Genomic DNA, 26,031 nt, shown 5'->3' on the forward strand with positions numbered 1-26,031 from the left:
GGTCTGAGAGTCTACTGGTTCTCTTTTACCAGACTTGCTTACAAATTCTTGCCCTGGAGGTTCGAACAAAGTTTTTTGCTTTTGCAACGGGAGATTTGAACAAGCATTTTACATTTTCAGCTATGGCACACTGGGAGATTTCTATTCTCTCCTCAACTGGCTTTAACAGGTAGGTGTTTCTCCTTCATCAGACACTGGCCCCAAATCAGAACCACACCTGCCTCGTTAGCCAGCATTGAGGTTGGCATTTCTGATAGCAACTTTCCTCGGGGCTTGTGCTTCCCTTAGCTAGTCAGCGAAAAACAAGATCATTTACAACAGCCTTTCCATAGCTCGTTCAGAGAGATTTTCTCCCACTGATCTCATTTTGCTTGTTCTCCACCCCACCCCCCACCCCCACCCCCGCCCCTGGACAGATGCAGAGCTTCAGGTATCTGTCTGCAGCTCTGTACCTCTGCTAGCTGCCTTTGGAGGTAGGGTTTTTTTTTCTTCCCAGTTTGGTCTCAATTTATCCCTTCTACCCCAGAAACATTTCCCAACGCCACAGTGACAGCTTTTTTGCTTCTGAAGGTAGGGGCTTTAGTCCGTTTCTGTTTTCAGGGTCTGTGTGGTTTGCGTACAGACTGAAAATCTAACAAGGGAGGTTTTTGCCATTTCTCAACTCCCATTAAGACAGGCCTCCACCTGGCCCAGTCCCCCAGTGGGTTGCATTTGCTTGTCTGGGTGCTCAAGGACAGAGCTTATACCACAGGCAATCACCCCTCAGGGCTACACTCCCTCATCTCAGGGAGTCAGTTGAAACAAAGCTTTTTTTCAAAGAGATGCTTTCTGAGAGAAAAGAAAGCTTTACTCCTGGATAGTTCTGGTCTGCCCTGGCTGGACTCTTTCCCCAGATAGCATTCTGACTCAGCAGCACAACTGCTTCAGACACAGTTCAGCTTTACTGTTTTCCCAGAAAGGTCCTTACTCTGATAGGAAAGCTTTTCTCAGATTTCTTTTTGCAGCTGTGGACCTATCAACCCGGGACTTGTAGGAAAGCTGACAACTGTGCCGTTTACCAGCTTTAGCTTTGGTTGTTCTTTAGCAATCTACCCCCTGGGTTCTGCACCTTCCTACCTCAGCTCTGTGCTCCAGGAAGTTTACCACTGCAGGAACCCTAGTACCCCGAAATGCATTTCAACTCAGAGACGCTGGCCAGTCGCCCCTGGGTTTTTGGTCAGAAGCGAGGATACAGTGCTAACAGAGTTTGCATTGCTTCAGGGGATTTTTGCATTAGGAGGATTAGGAGCACTTTTTCATTCTGAAACGCTCACTCAGAAACAAAACCCTTGATGCCTCAGCTGGGCTGAAACTGAAAAGCTTGGCTTTTTTTGCTTTTCTCAGGTAAAGTTTCCTGCCCTTTTGGACTCTCTGTAGCTCTTCACCCACTCTCTCAAGCGTTTCCCTCAGGGTACTCTGACCCACTGTCTTTTACTAGTTTGAAGAGACAGAGCTTAGAAGAGGTTTTTAGGAACTTGTCCCTGCCTCCTGCATTGCAGGGAGGATTTTTAAAGCTTGAAAGAGAACTTAGAGAGGTTTTGCTGTCTTAAGAGGTTTGTTGTTTTCCCTTAGAACTAATCACAGGTGGTCCCCATACTAATATCTTCAGGTGATTCTAATTTTTGTCTTTTTGCGAAAGTTAAAGGCTTTAAGATTTTTAAGAGCTTTTGAGAAAGATTAAGGCTTTTTAAGAGATTTTCCCCCCCGGATTTTCCAAGAAAAGCTTTTAGTTTAAGAAAAAGATTTTTTTTTTCCCCCAAAAGAGAAAGACCAACTTTTCCCAAAACTTCTGAACTTTAAACATTTTGGCTTTTTACACCCCCATTTTTGCCTAAGGGAGAAAACACTTTCTCCTGCCGCTTGGACTTAGCATTTCAGCTGTCCCCAGGACAAAAGCTTCCATAGGAAACTTTCTTCCCCATAAGCTCAAAAAAGAACTTTACTACCCGTAAAGCCCAAAGAAAGATTTTTCCCAGTTTGCATTCATAGCCCCCAAAGTTAGAAAATTGGAGAGTTTTTCTGTCTAGTTGCCTTATTTTTTTTCTAGATCTTACACTTCTAAGTTTTTCCTACACTATATTAATACCCTATACCTTATACTTATTTTTCACAGATAGAAGTTGAGAAAGGGATAGAAGATAGAAAATTTTGACAGAAGAGAATTTTGCGCTGCAGCATTGGACATCCTTCCAGTCCGTTTTTCCTTTTCTCTCAAGGATAAAAACCCTGCCCCTCAATAATATATATATTATATATAATATATATATAATATATATATTATATATATTCCATAACACTGGCATACCACTTTCCACTGGCTGGGCTGACTCAGCATTTTTGCCAAAAACTCTGTAATAAAACTATTATTCCTTTTTCTTTAGTCCCTCTTACTTTGTCTTTAGTCCACCCTTTTTCAGTTCCCCCCTTTTTTTCTTTCTTTAGTCCCTGTTCATGGCACCATTCTGTGGGGCATTTACCAACCAACCCCACAGCTCCCCAGAGTTTTCTTGAGTGTGAGCAGCAGGAAATATTAGAAGGATTTATATTGCGGAGATAAACAGATAGAAAATAAAAGATAGCCTCAAGAAGGCCTGGAACCTTTTCAAAAAGGGCTCCGACTGTCTCTGCCCCAGGGTATTTATAGAGATGCCAAAGGGTGGAGCAAAAGACCTCCTCCCCCAGCACAGCCAAGTGCAGACCATCTCAGACACCTGCACTCAGGCCCGTGGTCCTAATCATCCTCTCTATGTGGACCTGCTGAGTAAAGCCATGAGGAACCTGAAAACGGGCTCCCACAGAAGCCAAATAATAGGAATAATTTCCTCTTCTTGGTAAGGGTGGATGCATCTGGACTTTGAAACCAAGAATCATGATACTATATTAAATTTTATTATTACTTGTCAATAAGATATTATATATCAGATATCAGTTGTGAATATGAGAAGTTGCAGAGCCTTCTAATTTCAGAATATATTCTAGTCTTGATGGAATTGGGCAAAGAGATTACAAACACTCAAATAAATTGGCATTATTGCTCTGAACTTTAGAACGATGACCAAACAAGATTTCGAAAAACACATACAGCTCTAAACACCTTTCCTCACCTTCATAACTGCACAGCACAGTTCATGGGGAGGGATCATTTCAGAAAGTTCCCAGTGGTGGCTTGTCTCTGTAATGTCACAGGTGCTGCAGCCTCACAAATCTGGTCACCCACACCCCACCCCACACACAGTCTCTCTCCTCTAAAAAGGTTGCCAGCACTGGGGAAGGCTTGTTTACAAACCAGGAGTCCACTGGGATGTAAATCACAATTCCCAGAGCCACACAAAGGCTTCAGAGAAACAAATTTCTGAAAAAAAACAACCACTCTTAGGCAGCCCTTTTAAACCACACTGCGGGGAGTGCTGGGAACACAATGTCTGGCACCTAGGGGTGGAGGAGAAGTACCTGCAGGTAGGAAGGACTTGGGAGAAAGGGCAAAGCAGAGAGCACCAGCATAAGGGTTAGGAGGGAGGAGCCCGGAAGAGATTGGGTAAAAGTGCAGAGAAGCAGAGGGCTCTGTGGAAGCCTCCAGCATTACCCAGGGCTGATGAGCAGGATGTAGGCTCCCAGGCAGAAGAGAGAGATGGGGCGGGGCCAGTGGAGATGGTATGAACAATGAACAGGGCAGGGGCTATGTTAGGACTGAGAACGGGGGCGTGGTCTGCAAGGAACAGAGTGGAACTTAGCAGAGGAAGACAGCACTAGGAAGGGATCCAGGGAACCAGCCCCAGCTCAGACCTTTACCATGCTTGTCACAGATGGCTCCCTGGTGGCCGCCATCTGGGCAGTGCTCCATCCTAGGACTCTGCTGCTGGCTGCTGTCACCTTCCTGTTCCTGACCAACTACCTAAAAAACAGGCGCCCCAAGAACCACCCTCCAGGGCCCTGGCGCCTGCCCTTTGTGGGCAACTTGTTCCAGTTGGATTTGGAGCAGACGCATCTGGTGATTCAGCAGGTAAGAAAGGCAAGGGTGCCTGGCTGTGCCATGACCCAATCCTGAGCTGCAAGAACAGGGATCCTGGCACTGGGGGCGGGAGGACACAGCTGTAGGCTGATGCTGGCCCTAGGCTAACTCTGCCAGTAGAGCTGGTTTCTAATCTGTGCCTTCATTTATGACACAAGATGTTTTGATGCCAAAAAGTTGATTTTCTTATCTGTATATGAAAGATCTCCATTGTTAACCCATTGTGATTTGACAACATACTACATATAATTTTGTTTCTTCTAAGTATGTTAAGTAGGTGGATTACAGAATAGTTCACCTTGTTAAATAAATACTGCTGCTTTAAGAATGTGTAAGTAAGTGCCCCTTCACTTAATTTGTTAAACACTCATCCAGGAAAAGAACAACAAAAAACAGAAAAACAACAACAACAACAAAAAAAACCAAAAAACTGCTCTTTTGGTCAGAATTTTCTGTAATATCAGTTCTCTTATTGACACGAGTTTAGTCTTTGTGCATCCTTGCTGACTGTTCACCTAATGACTTTATCAAGTATACAAGTACCAAGAAAGATGCAGTCAAGTCTCCAGCTCCACTGGGAGTCTGTTTGTCTTCCTGCTCTCTTCCTCTTCCTCTCCATATGCAATCGTGTGTGTGTGTGTGTGTGTGTGTGTGTGTGTGTGTGTGTGTCCTACACATTTAAGATCAGCAGATGTTTTTGCTGCACTGACCACCCTCCTTTGCAATGTCCGTTTTTATCTGTAGCAATTTGTAGCATGAATCTTAAAAGTTCTTATTAATAAAATCAAACCTGAAGCCAGTTATTGGGGTGAACACTGGATGATCAGAGAGACAGAACAAGCCACAGCTATCTCACCTTGCCAATTCCTCAGTTGGTTCTGTTTCCTCAGACTGGAAGCTTCTGTGTCCTCATCCCAATGGCTCTCAGCTGAACTGCTGCTAGAAGCCTGAATGCTTAACCAGTCAAATGCTTAACCAGGCAAATGCTTCTAGTTTCTGGTCCTCACGCCTTATAAATCTTTCTGCTTTCTACCACCACTCCCTGGGATTAAAGGCTGCTTTCTGGGATTAAAGGCATGAGTCACCATGCCTGGCTGTTTCCAATGCGACCTTGAAATCACAGAGATCCATAGGGATTTCTGTCTCTGGAATGCTAGGATTAAAGGCGTGAGCACCACCATTTTCTAGCCTCTGTATCTAGTGGCTGTCTGTTCTCTGACCCCAGATAAGTTTATTAAGGTACACAATATTTTGGGGAACATAATACCACCACAGCAATTTCCTTGCCTAGACAGAGTATGATTCAGTTTTTAAAAGTAATTATTCCTACGTTTTGGTTCCTTATTTATTATTTCTACTTCTTACCATTAGCTGGGGAGACTAGATCATTTTGTGTATTTATTGTTATATAAGGGTGTTTACTCCTTATTTTTATTGCTTTCTGTTTGGATTTCTGTTACTTTACTCTTCCATTTTCCCCTCCCTCTGTGTTTCTTGGACACTTTCCCAGAAGACTCCTTTGTGTTTATCTTCTCTCTCTTTACACCTATTTTACTATATTCTCAGCCACTGCTCTGTGTTATTCAACACTCACATGCTGCTCATGGACTTTGCTAACACCATTTCCATGTGCAGTAAAGCAGGTACAAGGCTACAAACAGGGAGGAGCCTTCTTCCCTCTAGGACACACTGCTCAGGTGTTGTCCCCACATACTGAGACCCACATCACAAACTGACCTGCTCTTCAGTGTCCAGTGCAGCTGGAACTCAAAGACAGAGAAGTCTGTTGTCTTTGCCCCTTACTCATCCTCCATTACTGTCTTTTTTCTGACCTTTCAAGTTCACAGTTACCTTTCTGACCTCAAGCACTTTCTTTCTCCATTCCTTCAGAGGAGGCTGTGGAAGAAGGAAACTTCTTCCTTGTGCCTCTCCTCAGAATGCCTTTCCCCTCCATTTCCATACTGTCTTTCCGGATGGTAGGCCACTAGTTTGAAGATCTCCTACGCTTAACATTTTTAGATGTTTTCCCACTTCATTCTTTCCTTTGTGGTTTCCACATAAGTGGTAAGTTATTTTTTCTCTGCTTTCAAGAGATTTTCGGTTTGTAGTTTCTGTATTGAGTGTGGTGATTTTGCTTACTTAAGCTTGGTTTCTTCATGGCAGGCTTGTATTTTGTCAGACTAGGTAGTTTCAACCATTCTTCAAGATTTTCCCATCTACACTTTCTCTTTCCTGATATTCGAGGAGAGATGGACATTGAGGCACAGCTATAACATGTCTGGTGCTTGTCTGGTGCTGGATCTTGCTGTTTAACATCTGCTTTCTCTGCACTGCCCAAGCTAGTTAGCACATTGTTTCTTTGCCAAGATCTTCTGTACAGATCTCCACTTACACCACTGCAGCTTTCTGTCCTTGTATATTTCATTTCTTTGTTGAGACATGCCGATATTTGAAAAAAAATTATGACAGTTGATTTTAAAATCTTTCATAATTCTGAATTCCAAAGTGTGTCATCTCAGTAGACTTGAGATGTTGTAGTTTTAAGGTAATTTTACTTATATTTTAAAAATTATTTTATTTTTTATGTATATGAAAACTTTGCCTATATGTATATGTCTGTGCATTGCATGCCTGCCTAGTGCCCACAGATGCCAGCAGAGGGTGTTAGATACCCTGGAATGGGAGTTACAGACAGTTGTGAGCAGTCATGTGAGAGCTGGGAATAGAACCCATATTATCTTGAAGAGCAACCTTCCAACTAAACCATCTCTTCAGCCATGGCCTACCTTCCTTTTATCCTCTTTTAAAATTATTAGCTTAATGTTACACAGTAAAATCATGTCCTGTCTTATGACATATCCTGAGACATCATCTGGGTCATTTAATCCACATGAAACAATTAGAGACCGAATTGACACATTTGAGAATCATAAGGCTAGAGATACAGAGTCAATTGACTTCCTGATCTTTACATAGTTGGTAACAACATAAAACTTATTGATATAATTCTGCTGAACTAGAATATATACATAGGCAAAGAGCTGAAGTCATTCACCTCAGAACTTAGCCTCTGGAAACTTCTCAATTTCAAGTACAAAATCTAAGTGGTACATGTTATCAGTGAGGAGTCATTTAGATTAAACCAAATTTGAAGAAGTTTCCAGCACTTCTTCATTGAGTTTTCACCAAAATGAAATTAGAAATTTATTGAATAATCATACAACTATTACTGATAGTTCTTAAACTCAAATACATTCACTTATTGGTTCTGCATTTATGACCAACACAGGGCAGACTGACTGAGGTTAAATAAAATTATTAAAGTCTATGGATAAGTAACAAAGAGAAAACTGAGTCCAGGCTGTCTTCAATGTGGGTGCAAGATTCTCAGATGAGACCAAATCATGACATATGATTTGACACTCTTCCCACAGTTTCAGGTCTCAAAGTGATAGGGCAACAATGCATGGAGATGGGTGGAAGACCAAGATACCCGAAGGAATTGAATCCTTCTCTTTGACACTACTCTTGCAGTTAGACAAGACACAGGTAGACAAAAAGCAGAGCTTGGGTCTACATAGTTCTGACTCTTGAGCACACAGGTGAAAGTAATATTGATATTGGTCACATAACGTCATTCAAACCAAACAATGTTATACATTATACATTTTATGGGCACTCTCCTTCTCTCACAAACTACCTCCTTGGTCTCATGGCTGCTCTGCAGTCTATCTCCCACAGAACTCTAAGGTCCTATGGATTCTCAACATTAATGTATTTGTCTTCAATCTGATATAATGCCTGACAACTTCTCTCCTCCAGGCAAAAGCTAGGTGTAGCTAGATTATGCTGCCTACAACTTATTTGCCTTTCCAGAATGGTGAACCTAACTACAGTAGGATGGTTATAAATAATTGGGTAAAGTACAAATTGTTCATTTTGTATGGCTGTCTGAGATTGGTAGGCTCTTGTCCTGGCTCTCACCATGCATTTGTTTCTCCAAGCCTTTGAACACAGAGCTCATTCATTTGTCAAAGGTGCAGTGGGTGGCTGAAGCCTAGAACTAAACAGAGTGCTTCTCACAGTGCCATTCTCATTATAACCCACAGAGCAATTTGAGGAAGTTTTTTTTTTTAACTCTTTCATAACTGGGGGTCTAAGTCTTGGAAGAGTGCAGATGTCCCAGGATCCCACAGTCAGTTGACCATAGAGCCTACATGCTTTCATCACTCCAGATTTTCAGAGATGTCTCTACTTCTAGAAATCAAGCCTTTATTACATTTTCCATGTCTACTAATGAATAAACAGAGAATATTCTCTTCCCTACACTGATATTGTAATTTTGACTCAGGCTTCCATGATTTCTACAACAGACTTAGACAGTTCAAACTCTGAGGACTCATTTCATTTTCTACATTCACTGGATTCCAGGTTAGAGAGCTTGCTTTCTTTAAGACACTTCTAGGGAAACTTGATGCTCATTCAGTTCTTATTGGTGAATGCATGAATGAAAGTATAAGAAGAAATTTAAAATTCTAAAGTGAATTGGAATTTGGTGAAGTGGAGATGAAGAAACAGTACCAAAACATTCCTGTTACATCAAGGTACTTTTTCCACCCAGATGGGCATGGACTCCTCTTAGTTTTAGTCTTATTGTTTACACATATACATCTCATGTCTAGCAGATGCTGTGTAGACAGCATCATCCTATAGATAAGCAGACATTTGATTTTTTAAGAAGTCCTTGCAAGCTGTACAAAATATGAGCAGAACTTCCTCAGCGTTTGTAAGGTCACATGAGTCTTTTTCTCTGCCTTTAGTGGACTTTAGAATGGTTGAGTGGAGACCTTGTTTATTTGTTGACACTTATATACTTATACCTTCTTTTAGGACTACATGATAGATGCCCACCCAATTCATACTGACCTGTATCAATGATTTTTATAAAACACATTCCATTATAATTTGAATTTAGTTCAGAGGACAAGAAAACCCTATCAGAAACACTTCCATAGACCAAGGTGCATCCCTCCATTCATATTAACATAGAGACCTCTCAACACAAGTCCCATTAAACCCACACATGTCTGCCATCCCTTGACACTCTGACACAGACACACTTAACTATGGCTGTTGAAATGTTTTTCAGTTTGTGAAGAAGTATGGAAACCTAATTAGCCTGGATTTTGGTAACATCCCCTCAGTGGTCATAACTGGAATGCCCTTAATCAAAGAAGTTTTCACTCAAATGGAACAAAACTTTTTGAAACGTCCCATTACACCACTCAGAGAACGTGTCTTTAAAAACAATGGTAAGTTTACTGGCAGCATTGTTGACATTAGTGGGTTATTAAAAAAAAAAAACAAACCTGAATTTTGATGGAAAATGGAACACATGTTAGGAGAGGTTCCAGGGAGAGGTTTAGGGTGGGAGTAGAAAAAGGGTATGATCAACAAGTACTACATATATGAAACTTTTAGAAAAGAAAAAAAATGCATACATTGTTTCTAGTACAGAATAAGGTGTGCATATGATTCGTTAAAAGCACCTCTATGTTTGTAATTTTACAACATTCTTATAAACAAAATCCTTCATGAAATGTTATCTTCAAAGTCAGCAAGATTCTACATTTCCTAGAAGAAAGCAACTATCAAAGGATTTACAGTGTATCCCTGTAAGAGAGACTTGGAGAAGAGACATGTCCTGCAGAAGAACTCTAGATGCATGCATAGGAAGTAACAGCAGCTCCTACCACAGCCAGACACGCTGAGCCTTCACTTCCCTTTTCCCACTCCAACCCTCTGTCCTAAGAAAATAGATATGAACAGCTTCCTCCTGGGACTGCTCTTCTTGATTATGGCTCCTTTAACTACATCATTAAAGCCATGCCACACAGGGATCTCTAGCATTCCAGACAGTGTGAGAATAGACTAGCATGAATACACAAAGTGATCATTAAATCAGTTTATCTGTCTGAAAGTTGAAAACAGATTCCAACTCTATTAACCTATAAAAACTTCATTTTTAGCCATTTCAAATTGCTTCTTGAAACAATCAGCCATTAATTGTGCATCTTTGACTACATTATCTGCTAGGAAAAGCAGAATCATTGGCATAATTGATTAATACTGACCAGAATAGATAAAAATCATTCTCATTGTGTGACACATAATTCATCTAACAAAAAAGTCTGAATCAATTAGCTATTTTGATTAAAAACCTGTCATTCTATAAGTAAAGCATTTATCAAAGACATCCAAGTTGGCCTAGGATTCAGGAAAAGTTTTTGAAATAATGGTACTCATTGAGTAGTTAGAAACAATACACAATAGGGATAGAATATCCTTGAAGAGACAAGAAAGCAGGGATCTTGAAGAATTGAAAGATTTCCCGTGTGGCAAGTATAGTATCTGAAGGACATATTCAAGCAGACATAAAACTGTTAAGGTTGGCAAGAAAGAACCCAGCTCTTGGTTTTCAATCAAAACATCAAGGGAAACTCTTAAGTGGTTTGGGTAGGAGAAAAATCAAATATTACACATTTTGAGGCACACTTAGGATGCCAGGTAGAGAATAGAAGAATGATGGCAAAGATATTGTCACTGTACGTCATAAAAGAAGGAGTGGGAACACTCAAGATGAAAAAAATGACAGTAGGTTAGACTGGGATGGTGCCGTTCATGCTCTTGGACTGAAGTCATTCAAGAGAGAAGCCATCATGACATTAGACTTCGATGCCAGGAAAATGGGGTTCTCAGGACACTGCAGGAGCTGTGAGTGATGCAAAGATGACAATGACAGAAGACAGGGTGATTAGTGATGTTGACTTCCATTTGGGAGTTTCAGGAATCTAATAATGACATCTGTCATACATGTGGTGAGTGTAAGTTCTGCAACTGGCAATGTTTATAATCAGGAGCATGATTCAGGGGTGTGTGCCTCTGGGACAAACTACAGTTTGACTATCAGAAGGGGTTATTCAAATTATAGGAGTTCATTAGATTTCCTGAAACAAAGTTTGGTATAGAAGAGAGGTTTTAGACCTAGTCTTAAAAAACTCCAATGTTTCAAGATTTGATAGTTAAAATAAAACAACAAAAATTATAGGAAATTTCTGGCAAAGAATAAGTTAGTAATGTAACTGAAAGATCCAGAATGGAAAGTAGAGTTTCAGGAAATAAATGACTGAGTTGATGAAAGTATATATGAGATGGAAACCAGGCCCTTTCTTTAAAGAGTTGAACATTGTTCTGAAATATAGTATCTGGACAGGAGTTTGGCATTACATGTGCACAGAGACATTCTGGATGCTAAACACAGCAGCATGTCCCTTCTCTGCTGCACCACTGCATTTGTGCGCATATGTGTGTGTGAGGAATATTCATCTTTTTAACTTCTTGAGTTATTTTGTCATCTTTTTAAGCTTGTCTTTGCTAGAACCTCTTCTATAATGCTTTTGTGGTTTGTTAGGAATGTGTGCCTTGTCCTATCCATGAGTGCATTCCTGGTACTCATTCTGACATAAATGGACATATTTCTACTAATCAACTTGGGGCTTTAGAACCGAGGAAACTTGAACACCTGGCTGCTCACCTACTTGTTGTCTTTCAAAGATTACTTTAAATTTATTATCACACCTCAGTGTTTTACCAATTGAAATGGACATTTTGCTAGTTGGTGATAAACCTGTAGAGGTTCTATCAGTACAAAATTATATAATACATAAGAAGTACTTACTAAACTAGGTACTGTTGCAAGTCACCAGAATATGTTAGTTACTTACATTGTGATTGTCTGTGGACAGCTATCAATTCACTTATTGGCCTTTCTTCTCCACTGTGCACATGTCTTAGTACTTTTCTAGTACTTTTAACCACAATCACAATGCTATAATGCTGAATCTCTTCTTTCCAGGATTGATCATGTCCAATGGCCAGACATGGAAGGAGCAAAGAAGATTCACACTAATGACACTCAAGAACTTTGGATTGGGGAAGAAGAGCTTAGAGCAGCGCATACAGGAGGAGGCCCTCCACCTTGCAGATGCCATAGGAGAGGAGGAAGGTGAGCCCTTTATAGGGCAGTGCAGGAGGTTGTGGCCTTTTCATTCATTGAACAGATTCTTATTAATTGTCTAAATTCTAGTCTTTGGTCTATACTGTGCTAAGCACTGAGGACTAAACAGTGAACATCTAGCCATGCCCTTGCCTCAGGAGTTCTACAGCTAAGCAAACAAATGGGTCATTAAGCAAATTGTTGAACTTAAAGCTTGGTTCTCTGTGTGACTTCACAGATGTTGACAAAGTCCTTGCATCATACCAGATCCCCTGTAGAGGACTGTAGCTAAAGCTTTTCATTTGATGCTCTATTGTGCATATTTTATGTCACAGAGTGTAGAATCTTTATAAAAAAGAAAGAAAGAGAGAGATGGGGGGAGGAAGGAAGAAAGGAAGGAAAGAAGGAAGGAAGGAAGGAAGGAAGGAAGGAAGGAAGGAAGGAAGGAAGGAAGGAAGGAAGATAGGAACAAGGTCAAAGGAAGGAAATAAACTAATATCTTTGAAAGACACATGACCTCTCCCCACCTCAGGACAGCCTTTTGACCCTCACTTCAAGATCAACAATGCAGTGTCCAATGTCATTTGCTCCATCACCTTCGGGGAGCGTTTTGGGTATGAGGACAGTCAGTTTCAGGAGCTGCTGAGATTATTAGATGAGGCCACATGTTTGGAAGCATCAAGGATGTGCCTGGTAAGCTCTTTGTCTTTGCATATTTTGGAAAGAATATTGGATTGGGACTGATTAATAAGCAGATACATTTTTCTTTTCATTTGCGAGACTTTTTGAAGCTAATATATAATGTCTTAAAAGTTGAATTTGATACAAACCTATAGGTAATATAAGAACTTAGCATATACAAAGCATTTCTAACAATTATATGAACTATTTTAATATATACATTGGAACATATACATGTACATGGGAATTTCCTTTTTGTAAACAAATAACAATGTTTTCATTGACTACGATTATCTCCTTCTATGTCTCTCTCTTGCTACCTCAGTATCACTTTGTGAGTATGCTTTCTAGCTCATCAACTTGTTTTAAGATTCCTCTTTGTATGCGGTACAGTGTCTGAATGTGTCGTCATTTTCTCTGTGGTTAGGTATCTGAGTTGTCCCTAGTTTTAGGGTATTAAGAATAATATATCCATGAATATTCTGGTGCCAATGTTCAAGAGAACACATCCACTCATCTGGGTCTTCTTTTAGTGAAAAATTTTTAAAGTTATTTATTATATTTTTAATATTATAACACAATATTACCATCTCTTCCTTCTCTTTCTTTCCTCCAAACACTTTCAAGTACCCCTCCTTGCTCTCTTTCAAATCTACAGCCTCAATTTTTCATTAACTATTGATTCTTATGTACATGTTCAAATATATATATATATATATGTCTATAAATAAATATATGTGTGTGTGTGTGTGTGTGTGTGTGTGATATATATCCCTAAATACATAATACAACCTGCTTAGTCTGTATAATGTTACTTTCATGTATGTTTTCAAGGATAATGAGTTGGTGTTGGATAACCAATTGGTGGACTCTTCCTGGGGAAGACATTTTCTATCATTCTCAGCATTCCTTAGTTGCCTATAGTTCTTTGTGTGGGGTCAGGGTCTCATAGGTATGCCTGTTGCTATTGTCCTTGTTCAGCTCAAAAATAATTTTTATTTCTTTTGTATGTTAAGAGCTCATCTGTGGTGTAGAATATGTTCCATTTTTTTTTTTTTTTTTTTTTTTTTTTGGTTTTTCGAGACAGGGTTTCTCTGTGTAGCTTTGCGCCTTTCCTGGATCTCGCTCTGTAGACCAGGCTGGCCTCGAACTCACAGAGATCCGCCTGCCTCTGCCTCCCGAATGCTGGGATTAAAGGCGTGCGCCACCACCGCCCGGCCGAATATGTTCCATTTTAGATAAGGTTCTATGTGTATGTTTCTGTTGGAAGGAATTTCTCTTGCTGTCTCTTAAGACAGTTTTATCTACAGTGTAATTTAATCCTTTCTCCCTTTGATTTTCAATGTGAAGGAGCTATCTAGAGATCAGAGCAGGTTACTGAAATCACCCTGTATTACCTCAGTATTCCTCTGGCATTTTATCTTCATTATTGTTGATTCTGTGAATTTAGTAGCCCTGAATTTGATTTGAGTCTTGTTTAATTATAATTGTCCTGATTGTTCTCTTTATTAATTTATAGTGCCTTTTAAAAAGTCACTTTCAACTAGTTTGGACTTGAAATCTACTTTCTCAGATACCAGAATAGTTAGAACTGTATGTTCTTTAATTTTCTATTGCTTGATTATAGCTTATTTTCTCTCTAATAACTCTCAGGCTGTGGGTGCACTTGCCTGTAAGATGTGTTTCGTAGAAACAATATATTATTCTATGTTTCTTCATCTATGTCCCCCACGCCCAGTGTGTGTGTGTGTGTGTGTGTGTGTGTGTGTGTGTGTGTGTGTGTGTGTGTTAGAGCCATTGATATTAAAGGTTGTTCTTGAGAAATCCCCACTAACTCCTATAATTTTGACTGTTGTTTTTCTGGTTGCTTGAATTAGAGTTCATTGTTTGTTTTCTACTCTACTGCTCTTACAGATTGGCCTGTTAGTTGTGCTAATTATAACAAATTTCTTCATAGCTCTCATTAGTTGGCCATTTTATGTAATTTATTCTTTCCTGTGCTCATGATTGACATTGCTTTTGTTCCTCTTCTGTATGAAATACTGCTTTCATCACCTACCCCTTGCTGGCAGAGTGTGATTGGGTACACAAGGCTTCCAGAGAAAATGGATCTGAAGTACAGTTACTGGTCCTCCTCAAGTTCCCTTTCCCTCTAAGACCTACTGTTTCTATGCATCCACTTCTCTATGATGCATCCAAAAGTGGATTTATTCTACCTTATCCTATCCCCACAAGCACTTTCTCCTCAAAATCAGGGATGCCCTCACTAAAACCTGATGAACTGGTTAGTATGTCTTATAGGTAAGAAAAGGAGCTTAAAGAATTTGATCTGTTGCTCTTATTGTCTACAATGTATCATGTTCCTTGTTTTAATAGTGGTAGTTTCAAGTCCAGCAGCTCCTTTGCTTTCCTCCTAGTCAGCAGAGCCTAGGAAGTCAATAAAGTTCAGTGAGTTCCCAGTCAACTTCTAGCTTATGTACCAGGGGAAAATGTCAGAAGGAACAAAACGGTAATAGAGAGTGATAATAAATATTCTTGATATAACAAATTATATGAGGCACTTTGATAGACACTGCAAAAGTACATGTCCATTAATTGTCTCAGTGGCCCTCTACATATAAAATAATGCCACATGATGTGTGAAACCTGGTACTGCTGGGGATATCTTTCTGTATGCTGTGAAATATGTTGCTCTGATTGATAAATAAAACGCTGATTGGCCAGTAGCCAGGCAGGAAGTATAGTGTAGGTGGAATAATCAGAGTGGAGAATTCTGGGAAGTGGAAGGCTGAGTCAGGAGACAATGCCAGCCACCACCATGAGAAGCAGCATATAAAGATACTTGTAAGCCACGAGCCATGTGGCAATGTATAGATTTATAGAAATGGGTTAATTTAAGATGTAAGAACTAGATAGCAAGAAGCTTGAGCCATTAGGCCAAACAGTTTAAATAATATAAGCGCCTGTGTGTTTACTTGGGTCCCAGCAGCCAGCCACAGGGCTGAATGGAAAACTTTAGCTACAAGATACAAAGGTATGCAAGCAAATATAGAGAGTAATCCACCAGACCTCTGTGAAATGCTTTGTGTGTCATACACACAGACAGAGTGACATTCCACTGGTAAAGAGTATAATGCTAACATTACTTAATAATGTTAATAATATTAAATATTGATATAATTTAATGTTATTAATGATATCAAATATGCAAATACTTTTATATTTTTAATAATATTGCTAATAGCAATAGGTATTGATATACTTTAGTATTATTAATAATATTAAAATTACTAATATTATTATTGCAGTTATCAAATCCTGAGGTAGCAGAAGGAACAACCCCACATTTGCCTCATTTTAAGTATTGTTAATTTTTCACTGTGCTATGCAATCTGTTTCCCACTAAATATTATTGAAACTTTATTCACCATCCATTTTACTTAGGTAAAGATTTCCATCTCAACCTATGAAAATTGAATTGTGTTGGGAACACCAACATACACAGCTACCCACACAATAGATTTTAGTGGTAATTTCTGTGAGGGAAAATAAATCCTGACAAAGAATTAGAAAGAAGCCTATCTCTGTAATCAAGTAGGAGAGCTCTGAAGACGTGACTTTTGAGCATTACTGTCATAAAATGAAGGACAGGTATCAGACTAGTTTCAGAGATACTTTCTTGTCACAATGAATACCAACTGCTTAGACCTAAAAAAGAAATTCACTCAGTATGATCATAGATGCAACCCTGGCTGGGCAGTGTAGAGAAACAAGGATAATGAAGAAGATTTGGAGGGTTGCTTCTCTGTAGGGCTTACAGGTACAAGACACTATTCTGATTTTGAGTATGGTGGATGGTTTTTAAGGATTGTCATTCAAGGAGTGAAGCCATGTAATGAAATTGGTAAATGTTTGTAACACAAATCTTAACAGGTCTTATTAATAAAAACAAACCTGGTGCCAGTTATTGAGGTGAATGCTGGAAGATCAGAGAAACAGAACCAGCCACAGCCATCTCACCTGGCCAATTCCTCAGCTGTTCTCCTTTCCTCAAACTGGAAGCCCCTGTATCCTCATCTGAATGGGTCTCAGCTGAACTGTTGCTCAAAAGCCTAAAAGCTTAACCAGACTTAGTTCCTTGTCCTCACGCTTTAAATACCTTTCTGCTTCCTGCCATCACTTCCTGGGATTAAAGGCTCTTGTTACCATGCCTAGCTGTTTCCAGTGTGACTTTGAACTGACAGAGGTCCAGACCGATCTCTGCCTCTAGAATGCTAGGATTAAAGGCATGTGTGCCACCATTTTCTAGCTTCTATATCTAGTGGCTGTTCTGTTCTCTGACCCCAGATAAGTTTATTAGGGTGCACAATATTTTGGGGAACACACTATCACCACAAATGTTCTTTCTATTTGAAAAATTATCTGAGAAGGCATGAATAGTGGAATCACAAAAATAACTGAATAGCATGCCAGAATTCAGATAGGCAAGGTGATGGTATAGGACCAGGGAGTAAGGGGCAGGGCTGAAAAGTGAAAAGTGGGCTGGTGCTTCATATGCTTTGCAGGACATAGCTGAAACACCTGTATATGCAAGCGGTGACAGGGAAACCAGAAACCAAGATGGCCAAAAATTGAACTAAAAGTAGCAGAGGGAAGGACAAGATTGTTTAGAAATGTAGAAAATTATTCCACTGTGTCTCCAAGACTTTCTTATTTTTCTTTATCAGCTCTACAATGTCTTTCCATCCATAATGAAATATCTTCCTGGATCACATCAAACAGTTTTCAGAAACTGGGAAAAGCTGAAATTATTTGTTTCCCATATGATGGACAGTCACCGGAAAGATTGGAATCCTGTTGAGCCAAGAGACTTCATTGACGCTTTCCTTACAGAAATGGCAAAGGTGAGGAAGATATTGCCTGGGTCTTCTTAGAAAAAAAAAGATGGTGTAGTAGTTTCCAATTGACGTTGCATCATGTTGCCATATATTTAATGGGATAACTTTGCACTGATTCAATGCTAGATGAATCTCTATGTTCGTTGGCGAGCTGAGCTTCTTCTGAGGATTATAGAGATCCCATCACTACAATGCTCCAAGTTCTCAGAGGGCACTGATATCCCTTGCCATGGCTCTTTCTTCCATCTTCAATATTAAGCTTGTAGAATCTTTCCTATCTCATCATCTGTTTCCATCTTTACATCCCCTCTTTCTAGTTCCTATGCCCAAGTCCCCTCTAATAAGAATTATTCAGGCTAACATTCTTCTCTCAAATAAATCACATCTGCAAAATCTATTTTAGCTTAGCAAGTACTATGCACAGGTTATAAAATGAAGATCTGGACATCTTTGTAGGTCAATGATTGACATGTTGTGAGAAGATAAATTATGAATAGTATTTTAGAAACACATAGTAGCATTATTCGAGAAATATTATTAGAAGTGAAGGTTTCAGAGGCCAGAGTGCTAACCATTATGCCATGGAACTAGCACAGTTTTAAAAATTCTACTACAGAACTCGTACAGATGATAAACAGCTACAGTGAAGTGGATGGACACAAAATTAACTGAAAAAAAAAAACAGTAACCCTCAGACATACAGATGATAAGTAGACTGAGAAAGAAGTCAGGGAAAGAATACCTTTCACAACAGCTACAAATAATATAAAATATCTTGGGATAGCTAGAGCCAAGCAAGTGAAAAAAAAAAACTGTATGACAAGAACTTCTGTCTTTGAAGAAGGAAAATGAGGAAGATATCAGAAGATGGAAAGATCTCCCAGCTCATAGATCAGTAGGGTTAACATAGGAAAAATGACCATCCTACCAAAAGCAGTCTACAGATTCAATGCGATCCCCATCAAACTTCCAACACAATTCTTTACAGACATTGAGAGAACAATACTCAACTTCATATGGAAAAACAGAAAACCCAGGGTAGCTAAAACAATCCCCTACAATAAAAGAACTTCTGGAAGTATCACTATCCCTGATTTCAAGCTCTACTATAGAGTTATAGTAAGAGGAACCACATGATTATTGACATAAAAAGAAAGGTTGATCAATGAAGTCAAATCAAAGACTCAGACACAAATCTGCACACCTGTGGACACCTGATTTTTTACAAAGAAGCCAGAATAATACAACGGAAAAAAGAAAGCATCTTCCATAAATGGTACATGTCCAACTGGATGTCAGCATGTAGAAGAATGCAAATAGATCAATATCTGTCACCCTGTACAAAACTCAAGTCCAATTGAATCAAAGACTTCAACATAAAACTATATACACTGGACTTAATGGAAGAGAAATTAGGGAATAACCTTGAACACATTGGCACAGTAGACAACTTCCTGCACAGAATATGAATACTGCAGACACTAAGATCAACAATTAATAAATGGGAGCTCATGAAACTGAAAAGTTTGTGTAAGGCAAAGAATACCATCAATAGGACAAAATGCAACCTACAGAATGGGAAAAGATTTTACCAATTTCACATCTGACAGAGGGCTAATTTCCAAAATATATAGAATTCAAGAAGTTAGATGTCAACAAACCAAATAATACAATTTTAAAAATAGGGTACAGATCTCAACAGAGGAATCACAAATTGGCAAGAAACACTTAAAGAAATGTTCAACATCCTTAGTCATCAGGGAAATGCTAATCAAAATGATTCCAGGATTCCATCTTGCAGCTGTCAAAATGGCTAAGATCAGAAACACAAGTGACAGCTCATGTTGGGGAGGATGGGGAGCAAGCAGAACACTCCTCTATTGCTGGTGGGAGTGCAAACTTGTACAGCCATTTTGGAAATCAATATGGCAGTTTCTCAGAAATTTGCCAATCAGTCTACCTCAAGATCTGATCATAATTTGCTAGGCTCCTGACTACAAGTATAGCAGGATATCATTAAGAATCATTTCATGACTCTCAGGTATATACCCAAAGGAAGATCAATCTTACCACAAGGACACTTGTTCAAATATGTTCATACTAGCTTTATTTGTAATAGCCAGAAAGTGCAAACAACAAGATGGCCCTCAACGAAAGAAGGGAGAAAGAAAATGTGGTACATTTACACAATGAAGTATTGCTCAGCTGTTAAAAAGTAACATCATGAAATTTGCAGGCAAGTGGATGGAACTAGGAAAAAAAATCATTCTAAGTGAGGTAACCCAGACCCAGAAGACAAAGATGCTCTGTACTCACTCATAAGTGAATGTAAGTAAAGGATAATCATGCTGCAGTCCATAGGCCTAGAGAGACTAAAAAGCAAGGAGGGCTCAAGGGGAAGCATGAATCTCCCTGGGAAAAGAAAATAGAATATATGTCATGGGTAGACTCAGGGCAGGTGGGGATGAGAACAAGAGAGATAAGGTAGGGGGAGGATGGGGCCAGAGAGTATGGGAGAGACAAATGGAACTGGGAGCCATCTTAGGGATGAGCTAAAAACCTAGTGCAATGGAAACTCAACAGAATCTATGAGGGTGACCCTAGCTAAGACTCCTAGCAATGGAGAATAAGTATCCTGAATGGGCCATCTCCTGTAACCAGGCAAGATTTCCAGTGGATGGATTGAGACACCAACCCTTGACACAAAAACCCCGACCTATGAATTGTCCTGCCTGTAAGATATGATGGAGTAAAGGTGGTACAGAAATTGTAGATGTGGCTAACCAGTGGCAGGTCCCACTTGCGACCCATGCCAGGAGAGGGAGCCCATTCTTTACACTGCCTAGAGGGCCAGGAACCAGAGGCTAGATAACCCAGAGACCTAGGACAGAATCAAACATGACCAGAAAAAAAAATCAATGAAATGATTCCTAATGATATTCTGCTATACGTGCAGACAGGAGCCTAGCAAAATCATCATCAGAGAGGCTTCATCCAGCAATTGATGGAAGCAGATGCAGGGCCCACAGCCAAGCATTAGGCAGAGCTCAGGAATCCTGCAGAAGAGGGAGAAGAAGATTCCAGAGGACTCAAGAAAACCCACAGAATCAACTAACCTGGGCTTGTAGAACCTCAAAGACACTTAAAAACAGGTAGCCTGTATGGCCCTCTACATGCATGTTATGGTTTATGTAGCTTGGTCTTCTTATGGGATTCCTAACAGGGGGAGTGGGTACTATATCTGACTCTTTTGCCTCCTTTTTGGATCCTTCTCCTCCTACTGGATTGACTTGTGCAGCTTTAATATGAGGGGAGGTGCCTAGTCTTATTACAACTTGATATGCCATTTGCAGCCATTTGCATGTATGAGTTGCCTCTGAATCATTGTGACTCACAGAAGCAACTTAAGAGATTAGAAATTTATTTTGTTTCACAATTTCAGAGGCTATTGACTCATTATGACAGAGAAGAAATGGCAGAGGAGCTTAGCTCATGGCAGCAGAGGGGTGTGCTGAAGCCTGCACATCATTGTGTACCAGGAAGAAGAAACAAAGACAGAGTCCAGGGCCTTGGTATAACACGGAATCTGTCACCTCCTAATTCTCCTGAACCTCTACATTAGTCACAGTAACTAGGAACCAGCATTCAAAACGTGAGCCTGAAGGGGATTATTTACATTCAGGTTATAACACTAATTGTATTGCTATAATCTCAGTAGGCCTCTGGGGAATCCACATCACAGCCTCTTCATAGACTCTTTGACTCACTGGATTCCTGGTTTCTCCTCTAACAAAATGTAAAATGATACATGCCTTTCTACCCTCTCTCTTATTTCATCTTCCTGGCATAATATCAATAGAAGTAAAATTATATCCCTAGAGGAGAAAGCAAATTATTTACCATCTGAGGTTTAGGTGTGAGACCATCAACATTAAGAGCAACATTAACAAATTAATGATTCCAGAGAAAGTTAGTAAAGATAATATTACATACTAAAGGACAACAGGTAGGACCTGAGAGGGTTTGATAATAAAAGATTAATGCAGGAAAAGAACAACCAGTGAGCATGACGATTTCATTTTATTCTTTCTGTAGTAAACAAAAGTTGTGAGAATTCTCTGTATTCCTATTTCATGTCACATAATTTATCATGCTTAAGAAGCGTATTGCATTATTCAGGATTTTTTAGAGGAACGAAACTGATAAAATATATAATATATATGTGTGAATATATATTCTTTCTCTTGTTGACAGGCATTGTTGTATTAGCTGTATCACAGCCTATAAGACATTCTAATATGTATGTATGTGTGTGTGATTATATACATACACACACATATATATACATATATATTGACTTATTAGAGTAACAAAGTCTGTGGTCCAGCTAGTCAAACAGTGGCTTTCTACCAACAGAAAGTATAAGAATCCAGTAGTTCAGTTCACAAGGCTGGATGTCTCAGGTAATCTTCAGTGTATGCAAGAATCTTAAAGAAGTAGGCTCTAAGGCCAGTGAAAGTATTGACTTGCCAGTGAGTGTAAGGACAAGTAGGTGAAGAGTAAACACTATTTTCTTCCATGTCCCCTATATAGGCTGCCACCAGATGGTGTGGCTGATTTAAGGTGGACCTTCCCACCCATCTCAAAATATCTAGTTAATTAGAGGTTTCCCCACTTTAAATGATTTAATTAAGAAAAATCCCTCACAGGTATACCTAATCACTTGGGTTTCAGTTAATTCCAGATATAGTCAAGGTGACACCAAGAACAATCATCACAAGTGTTATTCTCTTGTTATAAAACTGAAGTGGAGAAATGTAAAGTGAACACTCCAGGCCATGCTGTGACTTAGTAATGTAAATGATACATGAAACCAAGTGCTCCTTTGTATCCAATTATTTACCATTTTACTATAAGCTTCTTCAAAAGTATAATCATAAAAAAATAATTGTCTTTGCTTTTACCCACTCATGTGCTTTTGATCAACCTCTCACTTGAAGGAGAACAATACTACCCAAAGAAGTCAAAGGGAATGTCCTTCTGAAAGATTCCTTCTGTATTTGTTTCCCAGTTTCAAGATTCTGTTCTTGAGATAATCATAAATCCTCTAACTAAAAATAAAATAAAATAAAACAAATACACACTGTCTTTTCTAGTACCCAGACAAAACTACAAGTTTTAATGAAGAAAACCTTATCTGCAGCACTCTGGACCTCTTCTTCACCGGAACCGAGACAACATCCACGACACTGCGCTGGGCTCTGCTCTACATGTCTGTAGACTCAGAAGTTCAAGGTCAGCATATGCTGAATGTGCCTGGACAAGGCACAGTGGTGCTTCTGGAAGTCATTGCTTAGATGTGGCCAAAAGCTAAATAGATTAGAAGCTAGAATAGAACACATGGAACAGCTGTGAGAAGAAGTGTCCTTAGAAAGGGTCTTTGTATATCCTTTCAGGATTCTGATAATTCACAGGTACAGACTTTATACTCTAAGCTTTGAAAAATCTTTAATTCTCAGGGAATATAAAGAAATCAGTAATGAGGTTCATTGGGTACCAGCCCCTCAGACCACTTCAGGGTCCAGAAAAATGCTACAGCAAGCGAGGGAAACCTAAGAAACTGAGGGTGAATAGATCAAGTCACACACTCATTCTTCTTAGCATGTCTCTTTATTGTTCTGCCTATTCATCTAATTTTCTTGTCCTAATTCTAAATCCTTCCTAGCTTCTTCTTCTCTAGCCTAAAAACTCTTCTTTCACAGGAGGCTTGAAGCAATAAAAAAAAATTACAAGAGTTACTTGTCATTGGTCAAAAGCACATTCCTAGGGTGAGTGATAAGGACAGAGCCATTTATCATGACAACACAAGGTTCCAAGGTTACAGGAGTAAGACTTTGACTAGATAGGGGGTGCACAGTGCCCAATGACAACTTTGAAACACAGGTCTATTGTCAGCAGACTTGGCAAGTGAAGAATTGGCGTGATTTTCTTAGGGTGCTTTATATGCATAGCCATGGTTGGAAGTTTTATAGCTGTGAAGTTTTAAACTTATGATGTATTTACAAAAAGTCTTTAGGGTATTTTGAACTTGCTCTGAGGTACAGATGAGATAATTGTGTACAGTTAGTCTCAGCAAAAGAACAAAGCAGACTTTTATGTGTCTACAGTCCTTGTGGGACAATAGATCTCCTTGTGAAGCATATCCCGGTACATTTTCTATATATCAATTTTATACAGCTAAATGAGAAGTCATCTTTCTGACCATCCATGAAGATGTATGCCCAATAGATGGAATATATATATGAGATAAACAAACAAGCATTGGGAGAACAGCCGTAGCTATTCTTAGGGAAGAATAGAAATGGCATATGAGAGAAATTACAGACAGGAGCAACTGGTCATTAACAGTCAGTAACTCCATGGCCTTGCCAGGTGTCATTCCCTATCAGAGAGTCTGGTGGGTTGTCCTCCTGAACACTAGTTGTCACCTGCTGTATAGTCCCATGGACTCTTGCTACCAGCAGCTTTTCAATAAATCAGCTGTCAGTGAAGTAGGGTACAGCAAAAAGTGGCACAGTCTAATGAGTATTCATTCAGTCCCTTCTTCCTTTTCAGCATTGACTTCCTATTTTGCTCTGAATACCACCCAAATGCCTCAGTCAGATACTTGGCCTCCTGTGATTTTACCTCTTTCTGTCCAGGCTCCACCACACACACTCTGCATGTTGCCTCCATGCATTACATTTTCTCCATTGGCATTGTCCTTATTCTTGCCTGTAAGAATGGTATCGAGCTTTCTCCCTAACAAGAATGTATCATCCCATTTTTTTTTTTTTTAAGATTTCAGAAGAATCTTCTCAGATACTGCCTCCTAAGATGGTATAAATTCTGCTAAGCACTGACTACCCGGCAAATTACTGCCATGCTCTCCCCTGAGATATGACCCAGTGTGTCCCATTATGGGGTTTTACACATTGTTTATGCCTCCCCAGGGACTCTCATCCCTTCCCATCCCATTATTTTTATTCTTCCAGATTATAGAAAAGTTAATCAGGTGGGATACAAGAATATTTTCATGTCATAAAAATTCCAAATTCTGTTAAGAGTTTGTAAGTGAGGCATAAGTCACTGTAGCACATTCAAGACAACTATTTATTTATTTATTTATTTATTTATTTATTTATTTATTTATTTATTTATTTTTTGGAGATGAGGATCGAACCCAGGGCCTTGCGCTTGCTAGGCAAGCGCTCTACCACTGAGCTAAATCCCCAACCAAGACAACTATTTTTGCCAAAGATGAAGAGTAGTGATCACATTGTTTTCCAGGTAGTAAAGATAAATTGGTCATTCTTGGGCTCCATACACTTTTTGATACAGGATTTTTCTCTGGCCTGGAACTCACCAAGTATGCAAGACAGTCTGACCAGTGAGTCACAGGAATCTGTCTGTGTATGTCTCCCCAGTAAACTGGGATTAGAAGTGCATGCTACTATACCTGGACTTTTTACATGAATTCTGGTTATCAAACTCAGACCCTCATGTTTGCATGGCTATCAATTTACTGACTGAGCTTTCTTCATAACCAATCTTTCTCTTTCTTGATGCAAAATGTATATATTAGTTTTTATATGTATTTATATGTATCTTACCAACATTTCCATTGTTGTGATAAAATACAATAGTCAAAACTACCTTATATATGTGGGAGTTTATTTTGACTGACAGAGTCTACAACTATGCAGAAAGTATGGCAGTGGGAATCCTGAGCAAGAACTGAGACATCATATCTCAACTTCAAAAACGAAGCAAAGAGAAAACCTGAAGTAGAGCAAGTAGAGAAACCCTCAAAACCATCCCCAGTGACATACTTCCTCCAGCAAGGCTCTGCCTCGTAAAGGTTCCATGGCTTCCCCAAAAGCACCACCACCTAGGACTAAGTAATATAAAACTAGAGCCTATACAGTTCATTTAATGTTCTTCATTTGGGCCTTTGGTCCCTATAGGGTCATGGCTGTTAGGATGAAAAATGCATTTAGTCTAACTTTGAAAGTCCCCATAGTCTTTAACAGCCTCAATACTGTTCAAAAATCCAAAATCTGTTCTAAGACTCAAGTCAATCTCTTAACTGTGACTCATTGTAAAACCCTAAAACATATTTATATATGTCTACCATAAAGTGGTCGAGAATATATATATTCCCATTCCAGAGTGAAGAATGGATGCATAGTGAGGAAATACTGAAACAAAGAAAGACTAAAACCCAACAGGTCAAATACCAAATCCTGTAATTCCATGGCTGATGTCTGAAAATTTAGTTTCATGGAACTGAGAGAGCTCCACCCATT

The 26,031-nt window shown here is 39.4% G+C and overlaps 1 protein-coding gene across 3 annotated transcripts in view; it reads left to right on the forward strand.

The window, feature by feature from the left end:
- LOC128096818 (cytochrome P450 2J3-like) overlaps positions 1-26,031 on the forward strand; it is a 38,283-nt gene continuing 12,252 nt past the window's right edge. The window contains exons 1-7 of one of the 3 annotated variants that reach the window (XM_052716839.1): positions 1-169; positions 3,843-4,039; positions 9,198-9,360; positions 11,964-12,113; positions 12,637-12,797; positions 17,513-17,689; positions 22,840-22,978. In XM_052716839.1, coding sequence (XP_052572799.1) covers positions 9,267-9,360; positions 11,964-12,113; positions 12,637-12,797; positions 17,513-17,689; positions 22,840-22,978 — 721 coding nt within the window. In that variant the 5' untranslated portion in view covers positions 1-169; positions 3,843-4,039; positions 9,198-9,266. Of the gene's footprint in view, positions 170-3,423; positions 4,040-9,197; positions 9,361-11,963; positions 12,114-12,636; positions 12,798-17,512; positions 17,690-22,839; positions 22,979-26,031 lie in introns of those variants that run through there. The other 2 variants (XM_052716840.1, XM_052716838.1) reach the window with 2 other exon arrangements.

This window comes from Peromyscus californicus, unplaced genomic scaffold, assembly GCF_007827085.1.
Source record: "Peromyscus californicus insignis strain IS unplaced genomic scaffold, ASM782708v3 Scaffold_5__1_contigs__length_169319896, whole genome shotgun sequence".
Taxonomy (NCBI): domain Eukaryota; kingdom Metazoa; phylum Chordata; class Mammalia; order Rodentia; family Cricetidae; genus Peromyscus; species Peromyscus californicus.